Source organism: Mesocricetus auratus, unplaced genomic scaffold (assembly GCF_017639785.1).
Source record: "Mesocricetus auratus isolate SY011 unplaced genomic scaffold, BCM_Maur_2.0 Super-Scaffold_100028, whole genome shotgun sequence".
Classification (NCBI taxonomy): Eukaryota; Metazoa; Chordata; class Mammalia; order Rodentia; family Cricetidae; genus Mesocricetus; species Mesocricetus auratus.
Window position 1 is genome coordinate 12,078,554 of NW_024429209.1, and position 12,889 is coordinate 12,091,442.

The 12,889-nt window shown below is 51.8% G+C and overlaps 1 protein-coding gene across 5 annotated transcripts in view; it reads left to right on the top strand.

Annotated features, from left to right (window-relative positions):
* Eya2 (EYA transcriptional coactivator and phosphatase 2) overlaps nt 1–12,889 on the top strand; it is a 172,264-nt gene that overhangs the window by 80,704 nt on the left and 78,671 nt on the right. For all 5 annotated transcript variants that reach the window (XM_040732765.1, XM_005084966.4, XM_040732766.1 and 2 more), the window contains one exon: nt 1,110–1,226. In XM_040732765.1, coding sequence (XP_040588699.1) covers nt 1,110–1,226 — 117 coding nt within the window. The remainder of the gene's footprint in view (nt 1–1,109; nt 1,227–12,889) is intronic.

Here is a 12,889-nt window from a genome sequence, read left to right on the forward strand (position 1 = left end):
TTCACACATCATCTACAGTGAGCTCATGGAGGCTTGATCCATCTTTGGATGCTTTCTTCTCAGTGGTCTTCATGCCCACAGAGAGGGTGGTGACACAGACAGTGCCTGCCAACTTTGGTCTTTGGATGTCAATGTTCCTGGCAGAGTTGGTCCTCATGGGCCAAACCGGGTCATGTGACAATGCCTCATACAATGGAAAGAGACCATGGGTCACAGGTTAAGTGCAGAGAGGGACAGGTCTCTTGAAGTCAGGTAGTATGGGAGAAGATGAAAAGGCTTTAGAGGCCTTGACTGTCAACACCTCAGAGTGGAGAAGTGTTGCGTCACTGGCTTCAGGTAGGGACCTGAGTGTTCAAATGATATCAGGAACCAACTGGTTCCCTGTGTGTGAGCTTCACTGACTACAGTTCCTCCACTACAGTGGCAGGTGTACCCTCAGAACTTCTAAGCTGCAAGTGCCCCAGAGAGCCTTTCCCGCCTGGGATACCTCCCTGAAGTGCCAGGCTTCCCTCTGACTAGGCTCCACCCTGTCCCTGACCCAGACTCCAGAGCAGAGGGGATGGAATGCTCTAGATGGCTACTGTGAGCCACATGTCCCTGCATCACTGGGATCAGGCCCATGCAGAGCAACTAATCCAATGTAAAGAAGGGGAGATGCCCAGAGAGGGGGCAGGTGGCGGCAGAGGCCCCATGCACGCAAATGTGTGTGAGAGCTGAATGTGGCAGTGCACACTGTAGTCCCAGCAGTCAGGGGTGGGGCTGGAGCTCAGCGGTACAGGGCTCCTCCAGCATACACAGCATCCTAGGTTCCACGCCGGCACTGAATATACCGAGTGTGGCACTTGGGAATGGAAGGCAGGAGGATCAGAGGTTCAAGGTCATTCTTGCTATGTAGTGATTTTAAGGCAAGCCTGGGATGCATGAGACCGAGTCTCAAAAATACACACGTGGGCGTGTGCACGCACCAAGCTTGTACGCCAGCTGACTTTAGCACTGAAGTGACTTCTGGTTTAAAAGCTGTTGAGAACACTGTCTTGACTTGGTGACTCTTCTGTGGATGACAGGGAAGGGTTCTAGCCATGTGTTCAGTGCTTCTGTCTCCTTCCAAGGTATCAAGACAGAAGACAGTTTGAACCATTCCCCCAGCCAGAGTGGCTTCCTGAGCTACGGACCAAGCTTCAGCACCGCGCCTGCTGGACAGAGCCCATATGCCTACCCAGTGCACAGTGAGTGTGGTACCCCGCCCACCCTGCCACTGTCTGGGGCGCCCCAGGGTGGGATGTCCATCCATTCATTCACCCACTCAGCAGACTTCCAAAGTGCCTACTGTGTGCCAGGCTCCATCTTAAGTGATGGACAGAATGTGAGTTCTGCCCCGGGGGCAATCCCATGGCCCAGGGCAGAGACAGGACACACAAGCCAGCAGCAGATCATCAGGTAGTCCTGCCATAAAAGCTGAGCAAAATGAAGCATCATGGTATTGACATAGAGTTGACAAGCAGCTGAGAGGCCAGGGGAGAGATGGGACCAGCTGTGACACCGGGCAAAGACAAGGGTGAGGTGACTCTAGCTAGACCCACACCTGAGAGAACGTCTCAAGCAGAGGGAGTGGACGAAACGTGTCGGTGTGTTCAAGGGACAGGACAGAATGGTGACACTGGTACAGACTGAGAGGGTCCCTGAGAGGGAGCCTCAGAGAGGGAGGAGGAGCCTGCGGTCCCCACAACCGTGTTGGCTTGCATTCTAAGTGGGATGTGTCAAGCAAGCCCATTGCCAAGACGCAGAGAAAGGCCATCCAGGGAGTAAGAGGCACGAAGAAAAATGGACTCTGGTTCCAGGTGCCCAGCACGTGACTCAAGGGATGGATCTGCTGGGCTCACTTCCCCCACTCTGACCCTTGGCCCCTTCTCTGCTTGATGTCCCAGGCAGCTCTTGGTCCTGAGGCACAGAGCAGGGAATGGAGGCAGTGACTCCGGGAACATTCATCCTGGTGCTCTTTCCCCTGTAAACCAAAGGGTCTGAAAAATAGCACCAGGAAAAGCAGGATGGTGACTGTCAGGCTGCTGGGAAGTGTGGCCTCTCTGTCGTCTGTTTTGCTTGTTTCATTAAGGGCTGTGCAAATGTCTTCAGGGTCTGTGGAGAAGGTGAGTGCAGTCACAGCCAGGCAGATGGTCCTGCTTTACCCCTTGTCCTACCTTGTCCCAGTGGGTGTAGCATATAGTCATCACCACTCTCTGAAGTATTGCAGTAGTATGTGTGCCCATTTCTCAGAAGAAGAAACTGAGGGGCTAAGTGAATGGCCAGTTTGACCAGTGTCAGGGCAAGAACTTCAGATATTTCTCAAATTCAGTGGGAAAAAAATTGTCTTCTTGGTGAGGTGGCATCCCATCCCTCAGCCTCTACCCCAAACCCTTGACCTTGACTGTGATATTCACCTTCTCCTATGCTCCTGTCATCCTGCCAGTGACCTTTCTGAGTCCCCCTGGAGGGTGGCAACTGCTGTATCCATCCCTGAAAGCCAATGAGGAGGGGGACCATTCTTGGTAACAAAGGTTCCCCAAGGGCGTGAACTTGAGCATGCATTTGGGCCAATCCTTAGCTGTGCAGATAGAAACCACACTTGCTGACTGGGGACACCGTCCACTCTCACCCCAGCTGCATGCTGTGTGACTCGCTGGAGGAGCCTGTCCATTCATCCACACGTCTATGTTCTGTTACTGAATCCGCTACTGAATGCTAGCCGTGTGCCTGGCAGGGGGTGAGGAGGAAACAATGGGAAAGGATGGCTCCCTCAGGAGAGAGCTGGGCAGCAACCCGCTCACAGGCAAACAGTGACGGGCTGTGGGCGAGAGTGTGAAGAAGCTCAGGGTGCCGTGATGGACATGACCAGAGGAACACGAATCCATATGCCTAGCCTCTGGATGGACATGGCTGTCCGGTGACAATTGTCCCTCCTAGGCAGAGAACCCAGAACACTGTAAGACAGTCAAGCAAGGTCATGTGACCCAGACAATGAAATGGAAACCCAGCATTCTCCAGCCCGGGTATGCAGCCCGGCTGTATCCCGCCCCTCTGAACTCATGGCTCCATTTAGAAAGTGACTTTCAGCAGGAGGGAGCGGACTCAGCCTTGGACCCCACCCCATGAGCCCTTCACACATCAAACACACTCCCTGCTCGTTTCCTGCCTACCTTGGGAATGGCCTGTGCTATTTTCTCGTAGCTCTCATGGCCGCTGTGTGTGGAGGCTGTGACCAGATGTCCTGCTAGCTCTGAGTCTGACACTGATGGTTGTCAGGAGAGCCAGGTTCCCCCTTTTCAAACACAAACACACTGCGCTCACATCCCAGGCCTATGCGCTGCCTGTCAACATTTCTGCCCTGAGTTGTTCCAGAGAAGGAATAAACTTGTAAATGATTTGTACGGAACTTAAGTCTGGAGAGAGAGAGAGAGAGAGAGAGAGAGAGAGAGAGAGAGAGAGAGAGAGAGAGAGAGAGAGAGAGAGAGAGAGAGAGAGAGAAGAGGAGGGGGAGACTAAAACTGCTGAGTGGTGGGCTGACTTGCTAGCAACATTCTGTGATGAGAAGCCAGGGTTCCTTTCAAAAATGTGCACAGGATGTAAACAGGACCATCCCAGCACTCTACAGATTGGTAAACTGAGGCATTGCAGTAGTGTGGCAAGTATTTGGTAAGACGAAGTCTCCCCTTCATCTCCGGCTTCTTACACACTGGTTTCTGCAGCTCTGGCTTACACCTCAGCAGTGAATGAAGTCTCCCCCACACCCTGGCCAGCATTTGCTGTGCTTTTCCTGTTGGCCACCGTTCTGACTGGGTTGAAACCAAATGCAGAATTTGTTCACATCAGATGTGTCTGCTCGTTTTAACTCGTTTATTTCTTGCTGAGACATAATCCACACACCGTAAGCTTTGCTCTTTGGGAACGTTTAGGTCAGTACATTTGCATAATGGTGCAACCTCTGCCAATGATCCCCCAGTATTCACAGCAGCCTAAAAGAGACACCCTACACCACTGGGGCTGTAGCTCAGGGTTAGAGCCCTTGACATCCCTCAGAGATCCCAGGTTCGGTTCTTGGTACTGGAGGAGTAAAAATGAAAGCTCCCCTCCTTTCAGTGACAAGGGAATGAAAGGTGCGTTAGAAGTCACCCCTCTTGACGTCGATTTTGAGAGCAGGTTAAAGTTCAAACATCTGTAAACATTTTCTTCCACCCTGTCCCTGCACCTGCTAGTGTCCAAACCTCAGACCACTTGTCCAGTGCCTGAGACACAGAACTTTCTATACAGACATAAGCACACCGGCACTCTGTTTGGATCCTGTTACCACAGCAACGGTCATCAGGAAAAGCGTGCTCCAGGTGACCACGTTTCTTCGCCCTGGAGTCTGTCTTCACTGCAGGCTTCTTTTGTCTTGGTGTGCCATCCCAAGGCTCCCTCCTGACTCTTGTGCCCTGAGTTCACCGAGCTTCCTTGGTCTATGGGTTCGGAGCCTTGTTTCTGCTAGTGCTTCTTCAAAGAACTCCTGGGCTGGTAAGACAGCTCTGTTGATACAGCGATCACCTTACGAGCTTGAGGACCTGAGTTCAACCCCCCAGGACCCACATTAAAGCACAGCAATGAGGATGCAGAGACATGTGGATCTCTGGGGCTCCCTGGCCAGCCAGTCTGCCTACCTGGTGCTCCAGGTCTCTTTCCAGGAGAGACCCTGACTCAAGGAGGTAGATGGTGTGACTGTGGAGTACTTGCCTAGGATGCAAGAAGCCCCGGGCTCCATCCTCAGCTCAACATAAACGAGGCGTGGTGGCTGTATATACCTATGAGCCTAGTGCTTGGGAGACCGAGGCAGGAGGATCAGACATTGAAAGTCAGCTTGAACTGCACAGTGAGTTCGAGGCCAGCGATTTTTGCACTCACAGAGGCCAACCTTCAAGGGCATTCTCTCTCTCTCTCTCTCTCCCTTTCTCTCTGTCTCTCTCTCTGTCTGTCTCTGTCTCTCTCTGTCTGTCTCTGTCTGTCTCTGTCTGTCTCTCTGTCTCTGTCTCTGTCTCTGTCTCTCTCTCTCTCTCTCTCTCTATATATATATATATATATATATATATACATATATATATATATATCCTCAAGGAAGCTCTGGAGGCTGCTTTTTCCTCTTCACCGGATTAGTTTCCTTACACGTGGACCTTTCCTAAATGTAGGCTCTGAGGAGAAGCAGGCTGCAGACCACACACACACACACACACACACACACACACACACACTCACACACTCACACACAAGCTCTCAGCCAGCTTTTTCACTCTGGCCTTCCACCCTAGGAATCCCAGCCACAGTATGTCCTGCTGTACAGTAGGTGCCCATCCTGAAGGGGGCGTTGCCCATCCTGAAGAAGGCGTTGCCCATCCTGAAGAGGGCATTGCCCATCCTGAAGAGGGCGTTGCCCATCCTGAAGAGGGCGTTTGCCATTTGTTTCATGTCCAGCTAGCGTCACTGCCCTGGTGGCCTGATGCCCAACGCCTGAAAAAAATGGCCATTTCGAATTCTGTCAGCCAGAAGGACAAATGCTCCCTGTCATCAGCCATGGCCAGGAGTGGAAGTCCCACGGGGAAGTGCCACTTGTGATTTTTTCCGTCGTGAATGCTGCCAGCCTTGCAGGTGTGGATGCTGTTACAGGCGCTGGGCTCTTCCTCACCTGGCCACACTCAGTGTTCTCAGGAACCTTACACTTACCAGTCCTCGGGCCTCTTGTCATTGTTGTCCTGATGCACACTTGGCACAGTCCCATCAACCAGATGTTTTCACGTGTGTGTGTGTGTGTGTGTGTGTGTGTGTGTACTTGTGTATGCGTGTGCACATGTGTTCACTAGGGGTCAACCCTGAGTGTCTTCCTTTGTTGCTCTCCACCTTATTTATTTTTTGGGACAGAGTCTCTCACTGAATGTATAACTTGACAATTTGCATAGTCTGCCTGGCCAGTGGGTCCTAGGCAGCCCCGTGCCTCCACCTCCAGTGATGCAACTACAGGCATACTCCCAGCTTTTTTGGGGGAGGAGGGTGCTGGGATCCAACTCAGGCCTTCATATTTGTACAGGAAGTTGTTTAACTGACTGGGTCCTGTCCCCAGTCCGGCAGCCACGTCTGAGTGCGGGCTGCCTTTGTTTGGCTCGGGGTTGGCAGCTGGCTTTAGTGCTGTCTTGGGAAGAAGACAGGTGGGCACCAGGGTGGCCTCCTTGCCCCATTTTGTAATCTGGGTCCAAATTTTCTTAAGAACCACGAGATCGTGGAGCAGAAATAGAAGCAGAAAATCACAAGCTGAGGGCACCTGGGGTGCAGGTAGACAGAAAAGCCAGTCCTGGTGAACCTCAATGGCAAGTGGCCATGGCAAGTGCAGGGGTCCAGTGCCCCCCATCCTGGCCGAGTGAATGAGGTTCTGTTTCACATTGGTGGTAGCAGCGATAGCTGCCTGGTCCAGCCAGTTCTGAGCAGGCAAAGTCAGCCTGATCTCCCTTGGTCAAGCAGTAAGAAGCCAGGCTTGGCAACCCAGCCCTGCTGGCCCAAGGTTGGGTTTCCGGGTGTGAGTCAGCAACTCTGCTGACCACAAAACTCTGAGATCCCAACACATGTCACTCTGGCCTCAGCCTCACCTCCCCCTGGTGGCCACCTTCACAGGTTGACCAGCCCTCCATTGTCCTGTGTCTGGCTAGGTCAAGAGGCTGGGGCCTCCCTGATCATATACAGAATTCGATTGGTTGCAAACCCCAAAGCCACCAGGAATGATGGGTGGGGGAGGGGTGTGAAAGGTTTGCCTGGGGAACAGGAAAAGGTTCAGTCAACAACCCATGATACAGTACTACCCCTCTACAGTGCATACTGGCCACCAGGCTACTGAGCGTTTGGAGTGTGGTCAGGGCGATGGAGAAAGAAGCTTTCGCTCCTGTTTAATTTTCATTAATCATGGTGTCAGTATGGCTAATGAATTGGGCAGACCCAGCTCTGAGAGAGATGGATTTCTGCCTGTGGCACCGAGAGTTGAACCCAGGGCCTCGTGCATCTAACACAGGCTCTGCCACTAGGTTCTACCAGCAACCCTTTAGTAAAAACAAATTTTTATTTAGAGGCAAGATTTCATTTAAGGGCCTTAAATTCATGATCCTCCTGCCTCAGTCTCCAAACAAGTGGAATTACAATCCTGTGCTCCAGACCCAGCTGCTCCCTCCTGCTTCTCTTCTATCTCTTGTGTGCATATCTTTGTGTGTACGATCTGTGTATGTGTTTGTGTGTGAGAGAATGAGTATATGCATGTCACAACACGCATGTGCATGTCCATGAACAACCTCTAACTTCAGCCCTAGCTGTCGCCTTGCTGGATACATGATGTCTTGTTGATCAGTGTACACTAGGTCTAGCCTGTGGGTTTATCAAGGTTCTCTTGCCTCTGCCTCCTATCCCGAGGTTCTGGGACCTGAACTCAGGTCCTTGTGCATCAAGCACTTTCCCCACTCAGCCCATCCCCCAGCACAAGCTCACCCGGCTTCTAAGGGAGTATAAAAGCTATCTGTCAACCCAGTTAATGCTGAGGGGTGGGGTGAGCAGGTCATGGTACGCAGTGTGAACTGAGCTTGTGGGGTGAGCAGGTCATGGTACGCAGTGTGAACTGAGCTGTGTCCTCCCACACGTGTGTGTCGTAGGGCTCACCCTATGGAGAGGTATCTGGGAACAGGCTTGGGGGGGGCACTTACAGTAGGAGGAGACCACTGAGTTGGAGGTTTAGGGATGGTCCTTTCAACAAGAGTTCTCCTGTTCTCTCACCTATCACCATGTTCTCCATAGAATATCTGGGTGACGTTGTATGGGCATGAGGATTGTCTGTAGACAGCAGAGCATCGCTACCAGGCCCCTGGACACCCTGATCTTGGCCTTCCCAACCTCCAGTCTATAGAGAGAAGCCACTCCACCTATGATTTCTCATTGTGACAGCCTGACTCACCAAGACAGCAGGTTTCCAAGCCAGGCCACAGCAAGAGGAAGACCAGAGTGCCGGGGTCAGTTTCTGTTGCTCTGTGGGGGACACCATACCCCTCTTCTGCCTTTTTCAGAGGGGTTCTTGAGGCAAAGTGGCAGGCCTGAGGTGCCACAGCAGATATGCTTGTGATGTAGAGAGCAGGTGGACACAGAGGTCCACTGTCCCCATATCACCATTGTCCCCGTGGGTGGTGATGGAATCGTTCCCAGTGCTGGGTACTGAGAACAGAAAAGCACAGGTCACAGGTACCAGTGGAGAGCCACCTGGAACCCTGAACTAGACATTGGTGGCCCTTATCCCTGTCACATCCAATGCTCCCTTTTTGTAACAAACATTTTAGAAATCCTTTGTAATCTCGAAACCAAATTCACATGCCAATTAACCAGCTTATGTAATCTGCATGTGAACACGCATGAGCATCCGTGTGAAGGGCAGAAGTCCACCTCTGGCATCCTTTCATGGTAGTGACAACTATCATGAAAGCACTTTACTAACTAAGCCATCTATTCAGCCCCTGATTATGCATATTTTTAAGTCAAATAAAATGCTCTTAGTATAATGGGATCTTTTGGGGGGTGGTTTTGGTTTGGGTTTGGGTTTGGGTTTGGGTTTTGCATCTGGGTCTGGGTTTCTCTGTGGCTTTGCAGACTATCCTGGAACTAACTCATGTAGACCAGTCTGGTCTCCAACTCACAGAGATTCGCCTGCCCTTGCCTCCCGAGTGCTGGGATTAAAGGCTTGTGCCACCACCGCCCGGCTTAATCTAATGTTTGTTAAGTGCAGTAATTTAGAAGACACACTTTTGGACCTGTGGATAGCACTTTAGACACTCTATGAAACAGTCCCATGCACCACGCAGAGACCAAAGCAGAACAGCAGCCTGAACTCCCGGGCAGCACAGCTGTCACCAGGAGTGTGACTTCCATGGGGCTGTGATCAAGCTGACAGAAACAATTAGGGAAGGGGAAATGTGTTTCTGACTCAGGGTTTCAGTTCACCAGGGTGGAGAAGGCATGGGGGTAGCCTGGGTTCATGGCAGTGGGAGTGTGCAGTGGAGGCTGTTCACACCATGGAGGACCATGAAGCAGAAAGCCAGGCTGGAACCAGGTTCTGGGGATGACCTGTCCCTTCCTCCAGCTAAATCCAGCTTGGAGAAAGATCTCTCTGTCTTATAAGGACACAGGTTATGGTCTGATGACATTTGTGACTTCAGCTGACTCCAATCCCTCCCTAGAGGCCCCCTTGCCAAATACAGTCACCCTAGAGGTCAAAGCCTTAACATACAAATGGGGGAGGGTAACAGTGTTCAGAGTGCAACAGTAGGGAAGCCAGCAAGAGGCTGAAACCTTTCCAGTTGTGATGTGTGCTCCCTGGAGCACAACAGGGAGAGGACGAGGGCTGGCCAAGAGGGGACAGTGGTGCTGGGTACAGCAAATCACAGAGGAGTCCAGAGGTTGAGAGACCAGGGGACAGGACCCAGGGAACCAGAGGGTAGGTGAGGCCAGGCTGGCAGAACCTGGTGAGAAGCTGATTTGGGATTTGGCCGCTGAATCATCAGGAAGCCATCAAAGTTGTAAGACAGAGGAGGTGACCTAGTTTGTATTTCAGAGACCAGGTAACCACTATGGGGTGAGGGGACAGTGCGGGTGTGTGTGTGTGTGTGTGTGTGTGTGTGTATCTGTCTGTGTGTGTCTGTGTGTGTGTGTGTGTGTGTGTGTGTGTGTGTGTTATGAATGCAATATCAAAAGAGGCCAGAAGAGGGCATTGGATTCCCTGGAGCTAGAGTTACAGGTACTTGTGAATCGCCTGATGTGGATGCTGGCAATCCAACTCCTGTGGAAAAGCAGCCAGTGCTCTCAATTACTGAATCATCTCTCCAGTCTATAATAAATAATAAATAAAACTGGCAGCATTTTTATTACAGATGTTTCAAAGAAATAAGAACTGAGCCTGCACTAAGGTCTGTACACAGAAGAGTATCTTTCATGCCCTTTCACAGTAATTCTGGGAGTAAGGAATGGGAGGGACCCATGGGAGCCACAGGTTCTGCTGGGATGACCCATTCCAGAAGAAGCAGAAGGCTCAGGGCCTGGCAGACAGTCTTCTGCTCAGGAATCCAACGGGATCCTGAAGGCCCAGCAGCCAGGAATGGGAGACATGCCCCACCACCCGCAGCTAGGGAGCTGTTACCGAGAAACAGGCAGTCAGACAGTGTGGTATGAACTTCCCCTCCACTCAGAAACTGTCCCTGGCCAAGGCTGAAGCCAGGCTGTGGAATGCTCGATGATCCCTTGGAATAAATCCATTTTAGCTGTTGCTAAGAGCTCAGGCAGTAGAGGGGAACTAGAGCCAGCTGCCCCCAGACAGAGCTTCTCACTCTAAGCTGAGAACCCCACAGGGAGTCCCCTGTCCACCCAGATCCACCTGGCTCTTCATATGCGTGGAGTTGCTCAGATATTTAGGTCATGTGTTATCAGTATGAACCTTTCCAGAACTTTCTCTGTGCATTAGTGTGTGTGTGTGTGTGTGTGTGTGTGTGTGTGTGTGTTGTCTTGCCAAGTGTCTCCTTTCTAACTCTGCCATTGGATAGCATGTGTTGGAGGTCATCTGCGACCTGTTTCCAAGCACCATCTTGGTCTCTGGTCTGGCTTCTGGGTACTGAGCAGAGAGAGCTAGACTTCACATGGCACCCCAGTCCTGTTGCTCGCAGGCACACACCTTCAGAGCCATCCCACCTCCCAGGGTGGACGGTCTCCTCTGAGGAGCTGGTCCTCTGCAGTCTCTGCTGTGGCCTGGGTGCAGGTTGTGCTGCTGGGGCTGAGGACAGCCCTGGAATGAAGGCAGAGCTGAAGCCGCTGTTGGCACTGTTGGCCTACGCCTATTTCCCTGTCTCCCCATGGCTTCCCACTGATGTTACAATTTCTACCACATCAACTATTTTTTAACCTCTTCTGGAGCCCACAGCCTCTGGTTTTTTTCTGCTCCAGAAATATCTACTCTGTTCAAATTTGGGTTGGTGTAGCATCCTTCTGTCCCTGTTGCTAGTCCTGTAAGCTCCAGGCATGTGTCTGGGTGCATTCATGTGTGTGTGTGTGTGTGTGTGTGTGTGTCCCTTTGTGACACCCTCAGTTTCCTCCCAGCCACATCTCTGCTGCTACCATGAGTTACAGCCACTGGGTCTAGCTATTGAGGAGGATGGCAAAACTCCAACAGCCACAGCTAGGGTCACCGCTGGTGGTTCTGCCCATCTGAGTCCACAAAGGCTACTTGATCTTTAACATCTCCAGGCCTCATAGCTCTCCTGGCCTCATGACACACCCCTGTGACCAAGACAGGGACAAGGATGGGAACACCTAGAGGGGAACCTCACCTCAGCTCCAAGGGCGGGGCCTGTCCTCCGTCCCCAGGTGCTTGGAATTTACTTCACTGAGATTCCGGCTGCTCACACTCAGTGTCAGGTGACCTGCCAGGGTGGCTAAGCCCCCAGACACAGTGCTTCATGTTGGAACAGATGGGTAAGGGGTCTAGGCAGGTTCTGAAGGAGGATCCAGATTCGGGTAGCTACCAGCATAGAACAGATCAAGAGAACACACCTTCCTGCTGGGAAGTACTGGAATGCCAGTGTGTAAAATGGGGATGCTAGACAGTGTGTGTATGTGTGTGTGCGTGTGTGTGCGCGCGTGCGTGTACATGTGTGTGCTTTGCAATCTTCCCATGCCTCCACTCCTTCGGCAAGGACAGTAGTCCCTGCCTCACTGAACGGTTACAAACAGGGAAGAAGTTTGAAGCTATGAAATTCCGGCAGTCTTGCACGCTACCCAGTGCCACGCCGTGAACACCAGCCAGGAGTCTGAGGAGTTCTGTGGCTTCGTTTTCTTTGTATGAGTTCTCTATGGGGGGGTACTGAGGACTCGGGTGCTGGGAGTACTTATGATCCTCTAGGGTAGAGAACAGAAGATGAAGAAACAGGTGCAGAGGCCTCCTAAAGATGGTAGGGCCCCAGCGCTGCACTTCTAGAATTGCCGAGTCTCCCAGAGCAGATATCAGCAAACCCTTCCTATAAAAGTCCCAGTAGGAAACATCTCAGGCTCTGAAAGTCCCTGAGGCAGCCCAATTCTACCTGGACCACATAGAGACAAGACCTGGCTGTGTGCCAAATACATTTTATCTATACAAACAAGTACTAGACCCAAGTGTGCCAGCTCCCAATGCCTATAGTACGCCAGCCAAGGCTGGAAAGCAATCATGGCTGCCACTAATGCTACCCCCAGCACCGAATCACATCAAATGACCCAGAGGCAGGAGTGCATTCCTGGCCTCTCACGTGTGTAGTGTATGGGAACAAGCAGCTGGCCAGTCTGCCAGTGAAGTTAGGGTGATGGTAACCAGGGCATTCAAGGGCTAGAATGGCATCTTTTCTCTCCTCTGACAGCGTTCAAACCAGGGGACATTGTCTTGATAGATGTCTACTAGTAATACAAAAGAGCAGAGCCCTCTGCCAGGCCACGATGGACATAGAGCATGAGAAATAAGTCCATGTATGTTGTGTATGAGCCACTGAGATTCAAGGGACGTTTGTTACTGTCGCTCACCATCACCGTCCTGATCCCTGGGGACGTTTGCTACCACTATCACCTGTTCTAACTGATGCCCGGGGATGCTTGGTACTGCAGTTCACTCTGACTGCCTGACTGATCGTTTGCATGGGAGGTGAAAGTGAACATCACTAGGTCCTGTGGTGAGGAAGCCAGGCCCTGTCCTATCTTTCCTGGTCTTTCTGGCTTAGTCAGAAAGTGAGACTGCAAATCCCTGCTGGGAGCTAGTATGTCTTCAGAGAAAAACAGCAGGTATGGG